The 22,883-nt window shown below is 39.9% G+C and overlaps 1 protein-coding gene across 2 annotated transcripts in view; it reads right to left on the reverse strand.

Annotated features, from left to right (window-relative positions):
- Nucleotides 1–22,240, reverse strand: part of SLC15A2 (solute carrier family 15 member 2) — a 49,349-nt gene extending 27,109 nt beyond the window's left edge. Inside the window, exons 1-7 of one of the 2 annotated variants that reach the window (XM_002813230.5) lie at nucleotides 21,524–22,240; nucleotides 19,612–19,699; nucleotides 18,586–18,727; nucleotides 4,409–4,501; nucleotides 2,953–3,052; nucleotides 734–824; nucleotides 357–434 (exon numbers count right to left, since the gene is read on the reverse strand). In XM_002813230.5, coding sequence (XP_002813276.2) covers nucleotides 357–434; nucleotides 734–824; nucleotides 2,953–3,052; nucleotides 4,409–4,501; nucleotides 18,586–18,727; nucleotides 19,612–19,699; nucleotides 21,524–21,628 — 697 coding nt within the window. In that variant the 5' untranslated portion in view covers nucleotides 21,629–22,240. Of the gene's footprint in view, nucleotides 1–356; nucleotides 435–733; nucleotides 825–2,952; nucleotides 3,053–4,408; nucleotides 4,502–18,585; nucleotides 18,728–19,611; nucleotides 19,700–20,065 lie in introns of both variants that reach the window. The other variant, XM_054551411.2, reaches the window with a different exon arrangement.
- Between the last annotated feature and the right edge of the window lie 643 nt (nucleotides 22,241–22,883).

Raw genomic sequence — 22,883 nt, forward strand, 5'->3', positions numbered from 1 at the left:
TTCCTTGCTTCCCTATATATTGTAGTGTAGAGCAGTGGATCTCCACCTTGACTGTACATTAGAATGACCTGAGATACTAAAAAAATGCCAAAGTCCCTGACTGGCCCAGAGTTTGATCTTTTTTAAGGCTCCCCAGAAAGCATCTTATTGGTTATGCAACCTTAGGCACTTTTTTCTTAGTTTCTGACTTCATTCAGAATCTATCTCCAAAGTTGAGGGGAAACCCTTACAATAACAGTTACCTAATAGGCCTGGTGTGAGGACTGAATGAAACAGCTTGTGTAAAGTGCCTACATGATGCTTTACATGTATCAGGTATCAATGATTATTAGTTTCCTTTGCTTCACTGCACTTACCAAGTGCAATTACCATGAGCAGTCCTGGAACTCCAAAAGCTAATGCATAGCAGTCTTCTCCAAAACACTGCACATCTCCTGAAGAAAATGGGATAGGAGGAGGAAAGTAACTCTGAGTCTTGAATATTTGATGTTTTATTCTACAAGCTCAGGTTGTTGAATAAACCTGAGCTTGTAGAATAGACATAACCACCCTCTTTCCTCCCATCACCTAATCCATAGTTCTTCTTTTGGGCCAGACAAATCAAGGCTAAAATAAATTTTCACAGATTATCAAGCTCTTATAAAAGGAGGCTATGGACAGGAGAAAGCCTTGAACAGCTTTTTGGCTGACCAGAGCAAAGCCTTATACAGGGCCCCTCAAAAAAAATCCTAACCTCTCAGCATGGGTGTGATAAATGTAGAAATCAAGCTCCCTGCATTGATGGACAGGTAGAAGACTGAGAAGTATCTGGTCCGTTCCTCTGCCTGAAACAAACAGGATAAATCATCAGTGCAATATGTCCCCTAGCTCCAGCCCCACTCCATGTTCAGATTCAGAGCTGAAGGTACATACAAAGGGAAAGATTCAGATATTGCCTCCACAATATCTGAATTTCATATTATTAATAGATATTTAAAAACATTGCTGGCTGACCCCAATCATTTACTCACCTTTCAAACTCCAGAGCAGCTTTAGCATTCTTTTCCTGCCTTTGCATAGGTTAAAAATAATCTTCCTGTCTTCAGTGCCACTACTGTGTCCTGTATATAGCTTTTCTAATGTTAATGTCTTTGCATTAAATGTCTGGGTTTTTTATTTCATGTGTGTGTTTGTGTTTTGTTTTTGTTTTTTTGTTTTTTTTGTTGTTGTTGTTTTTTTTTTGAGATGGAGTCTCACTCTGTTGCCCAGGCTGGAGTGCAGTGGTGCAATCTCAGCTCGCTGCAAACTCCGCCTCCCGGGTTCAAGCCATTCTCCTGCCTCTGCCTCCCGTGTCTGTTTTTTCAGTATGTTGTGAGTTTCTTTAGAGCAGAAATTTTATCTCACTCATTTCTGTAATCCCCAATACCTAGCACAGCATCCGACATATATTAGGGACTCGATAAATGTTTATTGACTGTATTAACTAAGTGAATGCCTGATTTAGTTAAATAATAGATTTTGTGGTAGGAGTGTGTGGTAGGAATAGTACCAGAACATAGGACAGTGGAGTCAACTGTTAATGAAGGAGAATAGTTCACCTAGTGCTTAACGGAGATTTGCCAGAGAGTCTAAAAAGAAATCATCTGGCTTAGAAGTGGCTAGTGGAAACCTGGAGGCAGATTTGTCTTACTAATTGAAATATCTTTGTGGAGCAGTTACCAAATGAAACAACTTTCAAATAAAGTTGCTGATGTTTCATTCATTATACACCGACATGCTTCATTCTGACACCCCAGATCTCTCCCTGCCACATTAGAACAACGAGTCCTTCCCCATTTTCTATTTACAGTGTGTTTTGTTTCCTCTCCTGGTTTCAATTTAAACCTTATTCCACTCATCTAAATTGTATAGCTCATCACACACAGGATCCCACTTGCCAAAAGTTGGTTCTTTCTCCAAAGTCAGCAAGCAATTATGATCTATGGACTCTTGGACAGATAAAGAGTATAAAATAACCCAAATGGTCTGAAAGGTAAGAAAAACACTGGAAGACAGGACAAGATAGCAGAGGCAGAAAGAGATAATAGGCATTATGTCAGAGTGAAAGAGGGAAGAGGAAAGAGAGAGAGAGAGAGTGGCGGGGGTTGGGGGGGAGAGAGAGAAAGAGAGAAGGGGTGGGGGAGAAAAAGAGAAACTGGAAAAAAGATAACAGTTATAGAAGAGGGAATGGATACATGAAGACAGACAAAACTGAAAACTGGAAGCAAAAGTGAGGAAGCCAGAAATGTTGACAGATCTAGAAATAGACTATTTCCTTGCCTATTTGTCACTGCTTTCTCATGAAGGCCCATTTATTTTTCACCACTGGTAATGGAAAGTATTTAGGAAGAGAGGGAATGATCAGTCAGGGAAATTCATCTATAGACATTCATTATGTTTCCTTGCAATTGGTCATTTTCCCCTTTCATGGAATCTCAAAACGAGATACTTAAATCATCTGTATACTACTCATCACCTCCCATTCCCAAAGTGCTTACCACATTTCTTCCTAAATACCTAAAGTTAGAGTAAACTTACTACTTCCAATTGTTTGAAGTTTTTCCACCCATCAAGCAAAACGCTGGCTTCTTGGAGGCTTTCACTCATTGGTCTCAGGTTTAATCGCTGACATCCTTCCAGCATCTATAAGCAGCTATAGTATTCTCCTCAATTCTTGTCCGGGCTAACTATCCCTATTTCCTTCAACCTTTCCTCATAAGACATGCCTTTAGTTCATCTACCACCCTGGTCTCTTTCCTTTGAAACTGTTTCAGTTTTCCTCACTATTAATGGCCAGTATCCAGCATTGAATACAACTGCTCAGATAAGATTTGACCAGTAGATTACTTCAATCTTGGCAAATGGCTACCTGCCAGATACCCCCGTTAATGTTGGCTCTATATTCTTGAAAATACAAAATAACAGGATTCTTACATGTTTTTCTTCAAACTGGTCTCCACCAAAAGCTGCCACACAGGGTTTGATGCCTCCTGTCCCCAAAGCTATTAGACTCAGGCCGATCAATGATAGGACTCTGAAATGGAGAGGTGAGAATGCCAACCATGTTGATACTAAATGCACCTGTAGAGATGGACTACAGAGCTGCAGAGGGGAAAAAATGTGTACAAGGGCAAAGATCCCCTTCACATTTCTACCCCATGGGTACTTTCCATTTGCCTTTATTCCTAGGAGGTATTCATGGGCACTTACCCTATTTATGATCTTTCAGCCTCTGCAAGAAAGTATGCATTATGTTGGAAGATTTCATCCCTGGTAGTTCCATTTACCCCTTATGAGCATCCGATAGAAACAGATACTGAAGGAACTCCAAAGCTAACACATTGGTTCCCAATCTTGTTTTGGTCAAAGGAGTACTTCAATAGAAAGACCTTTTAATGACCTGATCTCACATATCCTTACCAAAATTAAAAAAAAAAAGTTCAAATTCATCATAATTAATAGCAACAGTGTCAAAGATTTTTGACGGGACACCAATAAGAAAGTAATATTTATTAAATATCAAGGCCAGATGCAGAGGCTACGTCTGTAATCCCAGCACTTTGGGAAGCCGAAGCAGGTGGATCACCTGAGGTCAGGAGTTCAAGACCAGCCTGGCCAACATGGTAAAACCCCATCTTTACTAAAAATACACACATTAGCCGGGCATGGTGGCAGCCACCTGTAATCCCAGTGACTCGGGAGGCTGAGGTGGGAGAATCACTTGAACCCAGGAGGCAAAGGTTTCAGTGAGCCGAAATCACACCACTGCACTCCAGCCTGGCCAACAGAGCAAGACTCTGTCTAAAAACAAACAAACAAACAAACAAAATTTCTAACTCATAGGATAAACACATGTACACAGGCACACAGGCACATTATAATATGAATACATATAAACTGCTTTGTGAACAGCTGTAATCCTCTCTTCTGACTGAATAGACAGACATCAGAATTTATCAAATGCCTCTGATCCCATAAACATCAATAGCAACTGAAATATATGGAACTACACATAAATGTAAATATTCGAAGCTTTGAGTATGACTTCTACAATTAATTATAAGGAAACATTATAGAGTTTTTTTTAACCCTGGTAAAGTATAGATGCATGGATGAATAAAAAGGTGAGGGAATATGTAGGGTATGAAGGTTTTGATTATTTTCAAGCATATGAAGAGGATACTAACTAGGCATTCTACAAGTCCCAAAAACAGATGAGCTCAGATAAAGTAGGAAAGAGTTCAACTGGTCATAAGACGGTTTTTCTTAACCAGTTTTGTAGTAAAACTGTAGATTGAAAATAAAGGGACATCTCTGGTAAGAAAACAGAAAATCATTTGTAACGAATGTCTGAGAAAAGTAGTTTAGTTGATTCCATGATTTTACTCACGTGTGTACCACTTGTCCTCCTAGTATTGGTAAGGCACCCAAGGACTTGATCACATGGCCAAGCACATACACCAAGGAGAGATAGATAATTGTCCTGTTGAGAGAGCTAAATCAGTCAGTCTAAAACCAGAATTGAGAGACTTGAATAATACAGACTTAGGGTTCATACTGTTCTCAGTGTGGGGATAAATGGAGGAGGAGGAGGAGGAGGGAGGAGGAAAGAATTATCTGAGAAATCCAAATAGAGACAATAATGGTGAATGAAGTGAACAGACTAGGAAAAAGGAGTGGAATTCTTCACTCTTTAGTGTTAGAGGTAATAGACATTCCGTTCAAGTTCCCTTTCTATACTCACCTTCCCCTTTGCCTCTACCCACTCACTCCACACATACACAGAGAAACCCTACTTTGTACAGACATGACAAGAACAAGGTGGATTTGTAGCAAAAGTGACAATGCTTTAAATTGGGAGAACCAGTAGAAGAGGATATTTGGACCTTAGGTGTTTTTCTCAAGGAATATCTTCTGCTGTAGAGAGCACGAAGGGTCAAGGAAGAACTCCAAGTAAACAGGAGTGGCTAACCCAAACGACTTCCTCAAAACTCAAGAAGCACTGGGAGGTAAAAAGCTCTCGGGTTCAGCCTAGGTAACTTGGACTCTTGGATTAATTGTAATCCTCACCACAGTTTCCTCAGGGACAAGTTAACAAGGGTAAGAAAGGAGCCAGGGACTTAGAATAGACTGTCCAGTGACAAAAATCATGCAGTTGGAAGGAACATCCTGTTGTATTGTTTTCTCAAAGAACTTGAACAGCAAATAGAAAGTAGAAGAATAAGAAACTCCAGTAAGAACATATAGAGAGATTCACACATTGAAATATGGCACACTACAACATATATTCCTGATGTGTACTACCACACCAGCATTCCCACATATAAGTAGAATGTTAGCATTATAATGAACCTTGGAAATTACACAGTTTACACCTGCAGTTTTTAAGGTGTTATATGCTAATGTGGAATACAGAGAATAGAATGGAATAAAGACAGCAAAGAGAGGCCAGAGATGTCAGAACTCTCAGGATGTGGATTTCTCATTCTAAGTGCCTAATCCTTGGGTTAGCTTTCTAGGGAAGAGAACTTAAAGTGTATGGCGGGTAGGGGACAAGAAGTTAGGTGACTAGGCCGGGCACGGTGGCTCACGCTTGTAATCCCAGCACTTTGGGGGGCCAAGGCGGGTAGATCACGAGGTCAGGAGATCGAGACCATCCTGACCAACATGGTGAAACCCTGTGTCTACCAAAAATACAAAAATTAGCTGGGCGTGGTGACATGCACCTATAATCCCAGCTAGCGGGGAGGCTGAGGCAGGAGAATCGCTTGAACCAGGGAGTCAGAGGTTGCAGTGAGCCGAGAGATGGTGCCACTGCACTCCAGACTGGTGACAGAGCAAGACTCTGTCTCAAAAAAAAAGAAGAAGTTAGGTGACTAATCTAGGACTAATAAACATCAGGGGAGGGGACAAGCTTTCCCAAAAGATCTTGTAGCATCTTCTAGAGAAAGGTTCTCTTTGTTGTAATAAAAAGAATAAATAGAAAGGGAATAAAAAGGATCAGAAAAAAAAATGCTAGCTATCATGAACCCCAAACAGATGATCTATGTTAGATCATCATAGAGGAAAAAAAAAAGGAGTTTGAGCTGGAGTGATATAGTCTGGGTAGTAAAATCAATATCCAATTGATGGACTAAATCAGGGGTGTCCAATCTTCTGGCTTCCCTGGGTCACATTGGAAGATATATTGTCTTGGGCCACACATAAAATACACCAACACTAACAATAATTGGTGAGCTAAAAAAAAAAATCTAATAATGTTTTAAGAAAGTTTATAAATTTGTATTGGGCCACATTCAAAGCTGTCCTGGGCTACATGTGGCCTGCAGGCTGCAGGTTGGACAAGCTTGGACTAAATGAATGAGAGAAGTGTAAGTGGTTTAGGAGGAAAATAGGCAACTTATAGATTAAAAAAACAACAAAAAAACAAAAACAACAAACAAACAAAAACCTCATAGGAAATAGTTAAATATGAAGGCTATAAGAGAGGAAACTAATGGCAGGAAACTAATAGGAGGAGCAAGAAGTCAAGAGACCTGAAAATTCTGCATTTGAAATGAGATATTAGGGTCATTGTAATCCCAACCATAGGACACAAAAATGCTTTAGGTTGACTTCACTAATCCTTCAATTTTACAAATCAAGAAACTGAAATCCAGACAGGTCAAATGACATTTCTAAACAGTGACTTTTGGGCCAGTTGCAGTGGTTCACCCCTGTAATCCCAGAACTTTGGGAGGCTGAGGTGGACAGATCACTTCAGGTCAGGAGTTCAAGACCAGCCTGGCCAACATGGTGAAACCCCACCTCCACTAAAAATACAAAAATTTGCCAGGCATGGTGGTGCATGCCTGTAATCCCAGCTACTTGGGAGGCTGAGATAGGAGGATCACTTTAAAGCAGGAGGTGGAGGTTGCAGTGAGTCGAGATCTCACAACACTACACTCCAGCCTGGGAGACAGAGCGAGACTCCATCTCAAAGAAATAAAAAATAAATAAATAAATAAAAATAAAAATAAATAAATGAACAGTGACTTTTTTTTTATTGTAGAGATGGGGTCTTGCTATGTTGACCAGGCTGGTCCCAAACTCCTGGCCTCAAGCAATCATCCTGCCTCAGCCTCCCAAAGTGCTGGGATTACAGGCATGAGCCGCTACACCTGGCCCCAAAGTGACATTTTAATTAGTATTAGGGTTAGGTGTAGAGCTTCTATATTTAACCCATAATCCAGCATTCCTTTGGTTTTATCATGAATAAGTTAATGTGGAAAAAGGAAATGGAAGAGAAAGAAGTAATACATTTTATTTCACCATAAGAATATAAAAAGCCACAGCCATTCTTAATAGGTGCTTAGGAACTAAGAAGAGGTATATACAGAGGCTGAGAGTGTGTAGTGATGGCAGAGGAAGAGACCTTGCATGAAGAAAAGAAGGTCAGTTCTGATCAGACAAAAAAGAGGAGAGAGAAAGGACATACTATACAGACCCACTCAGAGAAAGAGAAAAGAGAAGTGTGGAGAGGACATTCAAAAGCATAATAACTCCAAGATGGCTGAATAGGAACAGCTCCGGTCTGTAGCTCCTAGCATGGTTGATGCAGAAGATGGTGATTTCTGCATTTCCTGCTAAGGTACCTGGCTCATTTCACTGGGACTGGTTGGACAGTGGGTGCAGCCCACAGAGGGTGAGCTGAAGCAGGGTGGAGCATCGCCTCACCCCGGAAGCACAAGCGGTCGGGGGATTTCCCTTTCCTAGCCAAGGGAAGCCATGACAGACTGTACCTGGAAAATCACGACACTCCCACCCAAATACTGTGGTTTTCCAAAGGTCTTAGCAAACGGAACACCAGGAGATTATATCCTGCGCCTGGCTCGGTGGGTCCCATGCCCATGGAGCTTTGCTCACTGTTAGCGCAGCAGTCTGAGATCAACCCACGAGGCAGCAGCCTAGCGGGGTGGGGGGGGCATCTGCCATTGCTGAGGCTTGAGTAGGTAAACAAAGCAGCTGGGGAAGCTTGAACTGGGCCGAGCCCACTGCAGCTCTGCAAGTCCTGCTGCCTCTGTAGACCCCACCTCTGGGGTCAGGGCATAGCAGAACAAAAGGCAGCAGAAACTTCTGCAGACTTAAATGTCCCTGTCTGACAGCTCTGAAGAGAGCACTGGTTCTCCCAGCAGGGTTTTTGAGCTCTGAGAACAGACAGACTGCCTCCTCAAGTGGGTCCCTGAAGCCTGTGTAGCCTAACTGGGAGACACCTCTCAGTAGGGACCGACTGACACTTCATACAGGCGGGTGTCCCTCTGGGACGAAGTTTCCAGAGGAAGGATCAGGCAGCAATATTTGCTGTTCTGCAACATTTGCTGTTCTGCAACATTTGCTGTTCTGCAGCCTCCGCTGGTGATACCCAGGCAAACAGGGTCTGGAGTAGACCTCTAGCAAACTCCAACAGACCTGCAGCTGAGGGACCTGACTGTTAGAAGGAAAACTAACAAATAGGAAGAAATAGCATCAACATCAACAGAAAGGACATCCACACCAAAACCCCATCTGTAGGTCACCAGCATCAAAGACCAAAGGTAGATAAAAACCACAAAGATGGGGAGAAACCAGAGGAGAAAAGCTGAAAATTCTAAAACCAGAGCGCCTCTTCTCCTCCAAAGGATTGCAGCTCCTTGCCAGCAACAGAACAAAGCTGGACGGAGAATGACTTTGATGAGCTGAAAGAAGTAGGCTTCAGAAGGTCGGTAATAACAAACTTCTTCAAGCTAAAGGAGAATGTTCGAACCCATTACAAGGAAGCTAAAAACCTTGAAAAAAGATTAGATGAATGGCTAACTAGAATAAACACTGTAGAGAAGACCTTAAATGACCTGATGGAGATGAAAACCATGGCACGAGAACTATGTGATGCATGCACAAGCTTCAATAGCTGACTCAATCAAGTGGAAGAAAGGGTATCAGTGATGGTAGATCAAATTAATGAAATAAAGCAAGAAGAGAAGTTTAGAGAAAAAAGAATAAAAAGAAATGAACAAAGCCTCAAAGAAATATAGGACTATGTGAAAAGACCAAATCTACACTTGATTGGTGTACCTGAAACTGACAGGGAGAATGGAACCAAGTTGGAAAACACTCTTCAAGATATTATCCAGGAGAACTTCCCCAACCTAGCAAGGCAGGCCAACATTCAAATTCAGAGAATACCACAAAGATACTCCTCGAGAAGGGCAACCCCGAGACACATAATTGTCAGATTCACCAATGTTGAAATGAAGGAAAAAATGTTAAGGGCAGCCAGAGAGAAAGGTCGGGTTATCCACAAAGGGAAGCCCATCAGACTAACAGTGGATCTCTCGGCAGAAACTCTACAAGCCAGAAGACAGTGGGGGGCAATATTCAACATTCTCAAAGAAAAGAATTTTCAACCCAGAACTTCATATCCAGCCAAATTAAGCTTCATAAGTGAAGGAGAAATAAAATCCTTTACAGACAAGCAAATGCTGAGAGATTTTGTCACCACCAGGCCTGCCTTATAAGAGCTCCTGAAGGAAGCACTAAACATGGAAAGGAACAACCAGTACCCGCCACTGCAAAAAATGCCAAATTGTAAAGACCATCAATGCTAGAAAGAAACTGCATCAACTAACGGGCAAAATAACCAGCTAACATCATAATGACAGGATCAAATTCACACATAACAATATTAACCTTAAATGTAAATGGGCTGAATGCCCCAATTAAAAGACATAGAGTGACAAATTGGATAAAGAGTCAAGACCCATCAGTGTGCTATATTCAGGAGACACATCTCACGTGCAGAGACATACATACGCTCAAAATAAAGGGATAGGGGAAGATCTACCAAATCTACCAAGTAAATGGAGAGCAAAAAAAAAGCAGGGGTTGCAATCCTAGTCTCTGATAAAACAGACTTTAAACCAACAAAGATCAAAAGAGACAAGGAAGGCCATTACATAATGGGAAAGGGATCAATTCAACAAGAAGACCTAGCTATCCTAAATATATATGCACCCAGTACAGGAGCACCCAGATTCATAAAGCAAGTCCTTAGAGACCTACAAAGAGACCTAGACTCCCAAACAATAATAATGGAAGAACTTAACACCCCACTGTCAATATCAGACAGAACAACGAGACAGAAGGTTAACAAGGATATCCAGGACATGAACTCAGCTCTGCACCAAGTGGACCTAATAAACATCTACAGAACTCCCCACCCCAAATCAACAGAATATACATTCTTCTCAGCACCACATCACACTTATTCCAAAATTGACCACATAGTTGGAAGTAAAGCACTCCTCAGCAAATTAAAAAAAAAAAAGAAATCACAACAAACTGTCTCTCAGAACACAGTGCAATCAAATTAGAACTCAGGATTAAGAAACTCACTCAAAACGCGCAACTACGTGGAAACTGAACAACCTGCTCCTGAATGACCACTGGGTACATAACAAAATGAAGGCAGAAATAAAGATGTCCTTTGAAACCAATGAGAACAAAGACACAATGTACCAGAATCTCTGGGACACATTTAAAGCAGTGTGTAGAGGGAAACTTATAGCACTAAATGCCCACAAGAGAAAGCAGAAAAGATCTAAAATCGACACCCTAACATCACCATTAAAAGAACTAGAGAAGCAAGAGCAAACAAATTCAAAAGCTAGCAGAAGGCAAGAAATAACTAAGATCAGAGCAGAACTGAAGGAGATAGAGACACAAAAAACCCTTCAAAAAATCAATGAATCCAGGAGCTGGTTTTTTGAAAAGATCAACAAAATTGATAGACCACTAGCAAGACTAATAAAGAAGAAAAGAGAGAGGAATCAAATAGATACAATAAAAAATGATAAAGGGGATATCACCACCAATCCCACAGTAATACAAACTACCATCAGAGAATACTGTAAACACCTCTACGCAAATAAACTAGAAAATCTAGAAGAAATGGATAAATTCCTGGACACATATACCCTCCCAAGACCAAACCAGAAAGAAGTTGAATCTCTGACTAGATCAGTAACAGGTTCTGAAATTGAGGCAATAATTAATAGCCTACCAACCAAAAAAAGGTCAGGACCAGATGGATTCACAGCTAAATTCTACCAGAGGTAGAAAGAGGGGCTGGTACCATTCCTTCTGAAACTATTCCAATCAGTAGAAAAAGAGGGACTCCTCCCTAACTCATTTTATGAGGCCAGCGTCATCCTGATACGAAAGGCTGGTAGAGACAACAAAGAAAGAGAATTTTAGACCAGTATCCCTGGTGAACACCTATGTGAAAATCCTCAATAAAAACTGGCAAACTGAATCCAGCAGCACATCAAAAAGCTTATCCACCATGATCAAGTCGGCTTCATCCCTGGGATGCAAGGCTGGTTCAACATACACCAATCAATAAACATAATCCAGCATATGAACACAATGAACAACAAAAACCACCTGATTATCTCAATAGATGCAGAAAAGGCCTTTGACAAAATTCAACAGCCCTTCATGCTAAAAACTCTCAATAAACTAGGTATTGATGGAACGTATCTCAAAATAATAAGAGATATTTATGACAAACCCACAGCCAATATCATACTGAATGGGCAAAAACTGGAAGCATTCCCTTTGAAAACTGGCACAAGACAGGGATGCCCTCTTTCACCACTCCTATTCAACATAGTGTTGGAAGTTCTGGCCAGCGCAATCAGGCGGAAGAAAGAAATAAAGGGTATTCAATTAGGAAAAGAGGAAGTCAGATTGTCCCTGTTTGCAGATGACATGATTATATATTTAGAAAACCCCACTGTCTCAGCCCAAAATCTCCTTAAGCTGATAAGCAACTTCAGCAAAGTCTCAGGATACAAAATCAATGTGAAAAAAATCACAAGCATTCCTATACACCAATAACGGACAGAGAGCCAAATCATGAGTGAACTCCCATTCACAATTGCTACAAAGAGAATAAAATACCTAGGAATCCAACTTATAAGGGATGTGAAGGACCTCTTCAAGGAGAACTACAAACCATTGCTCAACGAAATAAAAGAGGATACAAACAAATGGAAGAAAATTCCATGCTCACGGATAGGAAGAGTCAATATTGTGAAAATGGCCATACTGCCCAAGGTAATTTATAGATTAAATGGCCATCCCCATCAAGCTACCAATGACTTTCTTCACAGAAGTGGAAAAAACTACTTTGAAGTTCATATGGACACAAAAATAGCCCACATTGCCAAGACAATCCTAAGCAAAAAGAACAAAGCTGGAGGTGTCATGCTACCTGACTTCAAACAATACTACAAGGCGACAGTAACCAAAACAGCATGGTACTGGTACCAAAACACATATATAGACCAATGGAACAGAACAGAGGCCTCAGAAATAACACCACACATCTACAACCATCTGATCTTTGACAAACCTGACAAAAACTGACAATGGGGAAAGGATTCCCTATTTAATAAATGGTGCTGGGAAAACTGGCTAGCCATATGTAGAAAGCTGAAACTGGATCCCTTCCTTACACCTTATACAAAAATTAATTCAAGATGGATTAAAGACTTAAATGTTAGACCTAAAACCATAAAAACCCTAGAAGAAAACCTAGGCAATACCATTCAGGACATAGGCATGGGCAAAGACTTCATGACTAAAACACCAAAAGCAACGGCAACAAAAGCCAAAATAGACAAATGGGATCTAATTAAATTAAAGAGCTTCTGCACAGCAAAAGAAACTACCATCAGAGTGAACAGGCAACCTACAGAATGGGAGAAAATTTTTGCAATCTACCCATCTGACAAAGGGCTAATATCTAGAATCTACAAAGAACTTAAACAAATTTACAAGAAAAAAACAAACAACCCCATCAACAAGTGGGCAAAGGATATGAACAGACACTTATCAAAAGAAGACATTTCTGCAGCCAACAGACACATGAAAAAATGCTCATCATCACTGGCCATCAAAGAAATGCAAATCAAAACCACCATGAGATACCATCTCACACCAGTTAGAATGTCAGTCATTAAAAAGGCAGGAGACAGCAGATGCTGGAGAGGATGTGGAGAAATAGGAACACTTACACTGTTGGTGGGACTGTAAACTAGTTCAACCATTGTGGAAGACAGGGATCTAGAACTAGAAATACCATTTGACCCAGTCATCCCATTACTGGGTATATACCCAAAGGATTATAAATCATGCTGCTATAAAGACACATGCATACGTATGTTTATTGCAGCACTATTCACAATAGCAAAACCATGCAACCAAGCCAAATGTCCATCAATGATAGACTGGATTAAGAAAATGTGGCACATATACACCATGGAATACTATGCAATCATAAAAAATGATGAGTTCATGTCCTTTGCAGGGACGTGGATGAAGCTAGAAACCATCATGCTGAGCAAACTATCACAAGGACAGAAAACCAAACACCGCATGTTCTCACTCATAGGTGGGAATTGAACAATGAGAAGACTTGGACACAGGGGGGGAACATCACACACGGGGGCCTGTCATGGAGTGGGGGGCTGGTGGAGGGATAGCATTAGGAGAAATACCTAATGTAAATGGCGAGTTCATGGGTGCAACAAACCAACATGGCACATGTATACCTATGTAACAAACCTGCATGTTGTGCACGTGTACCCTAGAACTTAAAGTATAATAAAAAATAAAAATTAAAATTAAATTAAAATAAAAAACCATAATAAACACGTTTAAGACAGTGGTTCTAAGTGATTGCCCAGGTCAAAAATCAAAACTGATGAGCCTGGGTAATAGGATATAAAATCTAGGAACTATGACTAAAAATGTTTTCCTTTCTTAAAACCAACTTGACACTACAAATAGCATCCTTGAGAAACCAATATGCATGTTTAATAATTTTTGTTTTCCCACTGCGTACCTATTGATTAGTCTTTCCTGTGTGTAGCTCTGAAGGAAGCCTCACTTCTTTCCTGGCATAGGGAGTTCCTTAAACAAGAGTCAGGGACTCTGAATGCCCATTTCCTCTTAACTTATCTATTAATCTGGGATAGCAAACAGAGGAAAGATTTTTAATAGAAGTTGTTTACTAACTTCAGGAAATTGACCCTTCAAGGTTTGAACAATCTTTCTAATGTCATAGAAGGCTTTTCACCCTCAAAGTAACACAGATTAAAAGTAAACACACACCACACACACACACACACAAACACATACTCAGGCAGAGAAACATGAGAGGTGGGGAAGAACTTAACGGTTTGAAACAAAAATCTATCCATTTTCCTCTAGCAAATGAAGAAAATAGGCTACAGGTTCAAATTAGAAAAGATAGTAAAGAAACAGTCTTGTCTTTTTTCTGATTTTCCAACTTAAGGAAGGGTAGTTTTAAATACTTATTCCCTTTTGTTGCTGTTATCATCAGTATATGTTACACACACATGCACACACACACACACACACACAAACATGACTACAGGAGAACAAGTTATCCACATTTTCTCAAACTACTCCCTTTGTGAAAGAGATACCAATCACCCCCAAGTTTTCTTATTTAAAAAGCAACCAAAATACCCACAATAAAATAAAAGTAACCTTCATGCCTATCTACATGTATCTGCAGTCATGTGGCTACATTTGAGGGTCTGAGGGTGAATAAATTTATGAATTTGAAGATTTACTGTGGGCCTGCTACGTGCTAGGCACTATTCTACATGCTCTTGGATAAAAATATAAATCACAGCCAGGCACAGTGGCTCACACTTGTAATCCCAGCAATCTGGGAGACAGAGGTGGGTGGACCACTTGAGGTCAACAGTTCCAGACCAGCCTGGCCAACATGGTGAAATCTCATCTCTACTAAAAATACAAAAATTAGCTGGGTATGGTGGTACATGCGTATAATCCCAGCTACTCAGGAGGCTGAGGCAGGAGAATCGCTTGGACCTGGGAGGCAGAGGTTGCAGCGAGCCGAGATTGCATCACTGCACTCCAGCCTGGGCAACAGAGCGAGACTTTGTCTCAACAACAAAAAATATGTATATTATATATATACTTATATATTATACATATTATATACCTTCATATAATATATAAATGACTGGGGTGGGTGGGGAAAAATATATATAAATGACTTTGTCCTCTAAGTGTTTGAAAGAAGATATCAGATTCATATATAAATAATTAAATAACTATAATAAGATAGAGTTTAGTAAATGTCATATAAGGGTGAGAAAACAAAGAACTCAGAAAACACTAAATTACTTCCGGCTATAGTAAAAGATGAGGGGGCAGAGAATACTCCATAGCATAGGTGGTATTTGAGTGAGCCTTACAGGGTTTGGACATGAAAGGGTGGGGAAGAAGGGGTTTCCATGAAGCAAAAACAATGCAAACAGACATGAAAAAGAGATGTCATTGGATATGATTACAGAAATATTAGTATTACATTTTCCTCTAGTGGCCATTCTTGAAAGGAGATAAGTATGACAATAAGCACAGAAAAGTCAGTTGGAGTGAGATTAGTAGACAGTGATTTAATAGTCATCAGAAATTGCTGAGCAGAGTAGTAATATGATCAGGATTTCTTTTAGGAAAATTAATTTGGCAGTATCCTATATGCTCAATTGTAGGAAAAAGACATGGGAAGCAGTAAAAACATTTTAGATGTCCATTTTAATATCTCAATTTAAAGACATTGAGACAATGAAGACCAAAACTGGGTGATGGCAACTAATGCAGTGGCTGTTGTGCTGAAAAGGGATAAATGTGAGAGAGATTGTGGCAAACAGAATTGGTAGAATTTGATAACTGATTGAATGTGGGAATGTAGAGAAGCCAGAAGAAAGAACAGATTTGAGGAGGTGAATGCCAATATGTAATTCACTGGAATTTGAGGAGCCATCTGCATATAGCTAATATCAACACCACAGAATTTGCTAAGGAAGAATCTAGACAAAGAGAAGATGGTAAAAGTTATAACCTGGGAAAATGCTTACACTCAGGAAAGAGTGAAGTAAACAAGAGGCAAAAGAGAAGCCAGATAAATAAGAAAAGATATAAGAGGATGAGAGTGAGAAAAATATACTGTAGAGAAGGCCAGGGAGTTTCACAGAAATGATAAACAGACTGAAATGTTAATAACAAGTTCAAAATGAGTAAGAATTTACAAAAGACCACTGGAATTTGTTAATGAAGAAATACTTACCAGTGATCTTAGGGAGTAATTTCAGAAGGAAAAAAGATAATTTATAGTATATCTTATTGTACTACAATATGATCTGTATTAAAGCTATTTGAATATGAACAATATGAATTAGGTAGTATGTGTAATTCACCTCTTCATCCTCCATGGTTCCTTGGACAAACAGAAGGTGCTCAATAAACATTTATTGAATTAAATTGGGTCAAATCAAATTAAATTGAATTGGATTATATTGCATTACATTATATTACTCTACCATAAGAACTGATAATGAAGAGTGAGAAAGGCAACACATACAGAGGATTATTTTTATAATATGGGGTTAACGGTAATAAGAGAAAAATGATAGGAACAGAGAGTCAAGATGAGTTTTGTTCATTTAAAGCTATTAAAGATTTGCTCCTGCTTCTAGTCGAAGGAAAAGACTCTGGTTCTCTGGGAGAATTTGAAGGCAAGAGAGAGGAATAGTGAGGGTACAGAGACCCTAGGGAGAGTGAGCTAGGTGATGGTGATACATACATAAAAACTGATCAAGGTGTACAGTTAAGGCTTTTGAATTTGTGTACTTTATGTAAGTTATAACCCAATAAAAATAAATTAAAAACAATAATAAATACATCAAGAAGGATTGATTTGAGAGCACAGGTGGAGGTTGTTAAATTTTCTCTGAACAATTCTCTGAATTAATATTTCTCTAAATTGTTTCTCTGAAACGATTGCTCACCAAATCCTGTAACTGTACTTCTTCAATCTTAAAGGAAGTTATTTTTTAAATAAACAAAAGTGGTATGTCATGTATATGAATCTTTATTCTACAACTGAATAAATAGATTATGGCTTGCACTTTTTATTCTGCAAGTAGTGCCAATCTCCTATCTAGATAAACTTGGTGACTACTACTACAAATGTAGCAAACGTAGATCTCAGCTACTCACCCACCATTCCTCTTCCAAGTCAAGGAACCGTTCAGTACTGTGTTATGTCTATAGGTATATATTAGGTGCTGATTAAACACTTTTAGAATAATGAATATATATTGGCCAAAGTAAGCTATAAACCACTGTTTACTAAAGAGAATTCCTTGGAACACTAGGTCCACAAAATATCCAGAAAAAATAGTCCATAGTCAAACTAGTTTGGGAAACACTACATACTACAACCTTCTGTGGAGATTTTATAGTTCATATTAGCATATTTAAGGCTATAAGAAGTCATGCAGTAAGGGAACACTTTTAGCTTTGCTCAGCCTAACAGTTTCCAAACCTGTTTGACCACAAGAGCTTTATTTTCCCACATAACTCATTATGTTTTATAGTTTTGAACAGAATGCCCTTTGAGAAATGCTCATTTAGACAAATCCATGGATGACAGGTCCATAGAAAATAATTGGGCAGTGGATATCCACGATCCATTTCTAAGCTTATCCGTTTAATGTTATAGGGGACAATTATAGCATTATACCATGTTATATCTCTTGGTGCTATGTTCACGGACTTAAAAGATACTGAACTGAATGAACCAATAGTCTAACTCATGAAAATATTAGATTCATAAGAAGGAAACTACAAAAGACGTTAGAGAAGAGAAATAGATGGTAAAAGAGCTGAAAAGAGACACTCATAAGAAGATCCTAAAGGAGGTGGGATAACTCAATCTGGAGAAGAGATGGAGAAAGTATCAAATAACTACATAAAAGCATCTAAAATTCGATTTTTTTTTTTTTTTTTTGAGACAGAGTCTTCTTCTGTTGCCCAGGCTGGAGTGCAGTGGCATGATCTTGGCTGACTGCAACCTCTGCCTCCCAGATTCAACCAATTATCCTGCCTCAGCCTCCCAAGTAGCTGGGATTACAGGTGCCCGCCACCATGCTTGGCTAATTTTTGTATTTTTAGTAGAGACGGGGTTTCGCCATGTTAGCCAGGCTAGTCTCAAACTCCTGACCTCAGGCAATCTGCCCGCCTCAGCCTCCCAAAGTGCTGGGATTACAGGTGTGAGCCACCGCACCTGGCTAAAATTAGAAATTTGCTGGTGGATAGTGCTCTCTATCTCCAACAAGATCAGAGCAAGATTTAATATTAAATTACGGAATGGAAGGTTAAAATTAGTTTCAAGGAACAAAAGATACCGCAACTGAAGAGGATGTAAACACATTGGAAAAACTGATAATGAAAAGAATAGCCTTTCCTTGTTGCCACAGAGATTCTTTTTTTTTTCATTTCCCACACTACACAGATGTACAGAGATTCTTATTTTTCACGTGTGACAGAGGTATGTTCTTACTCAGAAGCAAGAGGCTAGAAGTGATAGCCTTCTGCACAACCTGTGAAACTCGTAGGGATGTGACCTCCCATCTTCCTTACTTGAATTTTCCCAACCACGAGTCAGCAATGGCTGCTCCCAGGATGGGAGTAAAATAACAGAGGCTGCTGAAGGCATGGTATATAGATGTGGAGGTATCTTCATTCCAGTGCAGGAAATACAGGAAATACAGGATCAGCACAGCTGTAGTGGGAAAAAAAAGGAGGCGTGGGGAGACAAAACAAGATAGATGCATTAAAGTGACTTATGGAAAAAAATATTTAATCTCTGGTCTTTATAATGTGATTTTGGCCTTCAGCACTCCCATCAGTGACATGACTGAGAAGTGACTGCCAGGCAGTAGAAGCAGGGCCCCATGGGATTTGTGGGAGTGAATGGGACTATGTTGAATGTACAAATATAATACTCCTCCCTTCAGTCTATGCACACCCCTAGCATCATTTAGGCCAACCATGAACATAACATGGTGCTTCCAATATCCCTTCCCTCTCTTCTCCTTCCCAGCAACAAGATGATAAGAGCTCTTATCTGAATTCCATTCTTCATACCTGCTCCTCAGGTATGAGCTCTTAGCCAAGAACTGTTAGCTCATACCTGAGGAAAAGGTATGAAAAATGTAACTCAGATAATGAGAGCTTTCCCACTTTTTTTTTTTTTTAAGAGATGAGTTCTTGCTATGTTGCCCAGACTGGAATGCAGTGGCCATTCACTGGCACAATTACAGGTGCCCGATAACCTTGAACTCCTGGGCCCAAGCAATCCTCCTGCTTCAGCCTCCCAAGTAGTTGGGGTTACAGGCACATGCCATCATGTCCAGCTCCACCCACTTACCCATTCTCAAAGTCTGTGTTCTGGTTTGTCTCAGGCCTTTCTGATCTTGGCCTATATATTAGGTGAAATCCTATGAGAGATTTATTGGAAGTCTTGGCCAAAGTAAAGGACCAATTTGGACCAAGGCAGAAAGAGTGGACTCGGGAAATAAGTGCATATAAAGAGACCAGGCTGTCACAAACATGGGGTGAGGGTGGGTGGAGGAGAGTAGGTAGGACTCTTGGACACAAAATTACCTTTCATTCCATAATAGGAAAAGCGCTCGCAGAATTCATTCACCACAATGAAGGCAATGCTCAGTGGATAGTTGGAGCCACAGATTGTCTATTCAACAAGAAGGCAATGATTCAAGCATGAGCTGTTTTTCCCTGTTTCAACAATTAGATTTCTTCAAAACTGAAAAATTCATTTATTTCAAATCGTCATGGTAGGTAGTAGAGCAATGGTCTCTACTCTTCATGACACACCTATTAGGTAACACTAAAAGTGCTTACATTACTGATTTAGAAATAATAGAAGCTAATCTGAATATTATTTTGTTTCTTGTTTATTTTACATGGACTTGCTCAAATATTCCTTGGACCTGCTCATCTTCCCACAACTACTAAATGAAAAGCCTAGGGCTCTGGGGCAGAAGAATGGTGATATTTACTTCCTAGGAACAGAATAAAGAGGTAGCCTATGGAATACCTGATATCCAAGCAGTGAGATTCAGATGTCAGTCTCTGCTTAGCTCCACTGTGGGGACTGACCCCTCTTGTCCCCAGCTGTTCTGTTTGCCATGCTGGGAGGAATCCTGGCAATATGATAGCTTCTACTTCAGAGGCTGCTGGAGCCAGGCACAGAGCCCAACATGGAGGGCAGAGATTCCTAAGGGTAAGCTAATTGATCACATTGACTTTAGGCAGAGTTCTTAAATCCTGTAAAATTAAATGCCTACTCTTCCTACTAAAGAGATTCTATAACATTTTCATGATAATCCTACTGGACATTAAAAGAATTATGCTTTTCATGTAATATATCAGTCAGAATATAAGGAATGTTATGTTTTATTTTAATTCCCTATCTATTACAATAGACCAACTAACATGAGAGGAGACATAGAGGTATCTGTCCTCAGTACAGTCAAATCTTGTAAGATTTATATTGCCTCATTTCATGAGAAGTATATACATCTTTGCAAGTAGCCCTAAATTCTTTGGGACCAGAAGAGATATCATTAACTAAAAAAATAGGCAAAATAATAAAGTAATGTATTATTCTTTTAACCCTAGGGATATATATAAATGATCCTCCTAAATATTAATATATTTTAATGTTTTATAATAACTTGTTTGAAACAGACAATGAACTGGGCTTCTTACCTTCGCAGCTCACAGCTTGAGAATTATGCAATCTGGAGTTTAGCTGACACACTGTTAGCTAGTTAGGCAACACCGCCACTGGCTGTGTTAACATACTGATACTGGCATTGTCACTACACCTGTCTCAAATCCTCTGTTCTGTTATTCCAAAGAAATGAGAATAACATCACCTTTTGGCCCACAGTAAGAACTCAGTAAATATTGGCTATCATTACTACATCCTCCCCACTTACAGAATTTTAATGTAAGAATTGACTGAGATGATGAGTTTAGAAGTGCTTTAGCGAGTATATAAATGCAAAACATTACTATTCTCTGTTTCTGTGTCCTATCTCTCACAGTAAACTGGGAACACATAGTAACAGAAATTGGATCTATTCTGAAACTTCCATTGATGTTCAGCAGAAGACTCTGCACACAGGGAGAACTAAGGGCAGAGTTTTTATATTGGTAAAGAAAGAACAATCACACACAGTTCTCTAGACAAGAATGCTTGCCAAGTTTCCCTGGACATTCAAATTGCTTTTTTCCCCCCAGGGAAACAGAATATGCAATGAAATTCAGCAAGTCCCTGGATCCCAACTGAAGAACTTTGACTACCTCTTCCTGCTGCTTTATGTAAAGGAAGCTTCTGTTTAGATTTGGTTTCAGGTGAATTCTAAATCCAAGAGAGAATCATTTTAATACCCTAATACAGCTCAGCTGGAAGCTCCGGAGCCCAAGGAAGAGAGCCAAAAGAGGGAGGCCATTCCTCTCAGAGGCAGGATTGAATCTAAGGACTCACCGGAGATGGCTTCTTTGGAGGGCTAGGCGGTCGAGGTGGTACCTCTTCAATGGAGACAGGTGAAAAAAGAGTTTCCTTGGACTCATTTTTCTGGAAAGGATTCATGGCTGGCTCCTTACTCTCTCTCTCTCCTCAAGCATTTGGCTTTAGTAGGCAGTTAGGACAGCTGCCAGCCTACTCTGAAAAGGAGGACTGGGAGGGGGAGCCGGTGGCTTCAGCAACTGAGTTTAACTCTGTGGGTGTCAGCTTCAATAGCTTCCTGATCCAGAGCAAAGCAGGAAGCTATAGTTAAAAAGAATGTGTAAAAGTACAGCACAGCAAAGTGAAAACATGCCAAAGATAGAATGAAACAATGCTAGAGAACTGATTAGAAAATCTATGTTTAAGAAAGATTATCTTAGCAAAGGAGTAGAAGATAGTTAAGAACACAACACCTCGAGCACAGATTGAAAAACTGATTCCAAGGTCAGGCGCGGTGGTTCACGCATATAATCCTAGCACTTTGGAAGGCCCAGGCAGGCGGATCATTTTAGGTCAGGAATTCAAGACTAGCCTGGCCAACATGGTGAAACCCTGTCTCTACTAAAAATACAAAAAAAAAAAAAAATTAGCTGGGTGTGGTGGCGGGCACCTATAATCCCAGCTACTCAGGAGGCTAAGGCAGAAGAATCACTTGAACCCGGGAGGTGGAGGTTGCGGTGAGCTGAGATTGCACCATTGCACTCCAGCCTGGGCAACAAGAGCGAAATTCCATTTCCCAAAAAAAAAAAAAAAAAAAAGAAAAACTGATTTCAAGGTAACAATAGCTGTAATTTATTGAACATCTATTGGAAGGTTAATATATATGAATTACATCTATGTTGTATGTATATATAACATATACATTTATTCTAATTCATATTACTATCCCCATTTTATAGAAAGTAATGTTCCCAGAGGTTAAGAAATTTGTTCAAAGTACTTGTCCAGTAAGTGGCAGATCTGGAATTTTCACTATGCCATGACAGCTGGGAAAAGTGGAGTTAGTATCAGTCATTATTCAGGTATGGAGGTTACATAAATGGAATGTAGGAATGCAGAGGATTAAAATGCATTGGAGAAGGAAAGTCATCATAAAACTGAGTTTGGGAGATAAGAAAGATGGTGAGTTTTGGCTGGGTGCAGCGGCTCACGCCTATAATCCCAACACTTTGGCAGGCCGAGGTGGGCTGATCACAGCTCAGGAGTTCAAGATTAGCCTGGCCAACATAGTGAAACCCCATCTCTACTAAAAATACAAAAATTAGCTGGGTGTGGTGGCACACGCCTGTAGTCCCAGCTACTCAGGAGGCTGAGGCACGAGAATCATTTGAACCCAAGA

The sequence above is a fragment of the Pongo abelii genome, chromosome 2 (assembly GCF_028885655.2).
Source record: "Pongo abelii isolate AG06213 chromosome 2, NHGRI_mPonAbe1-v2.0_pri, whole genome shotgun sequence".
Classification (NCBI taxonomy): Eukaryota; Metazoa; Chordata; class Mammalia; order Primates; family Hominidae; genus Pongo; species Pongo abelii.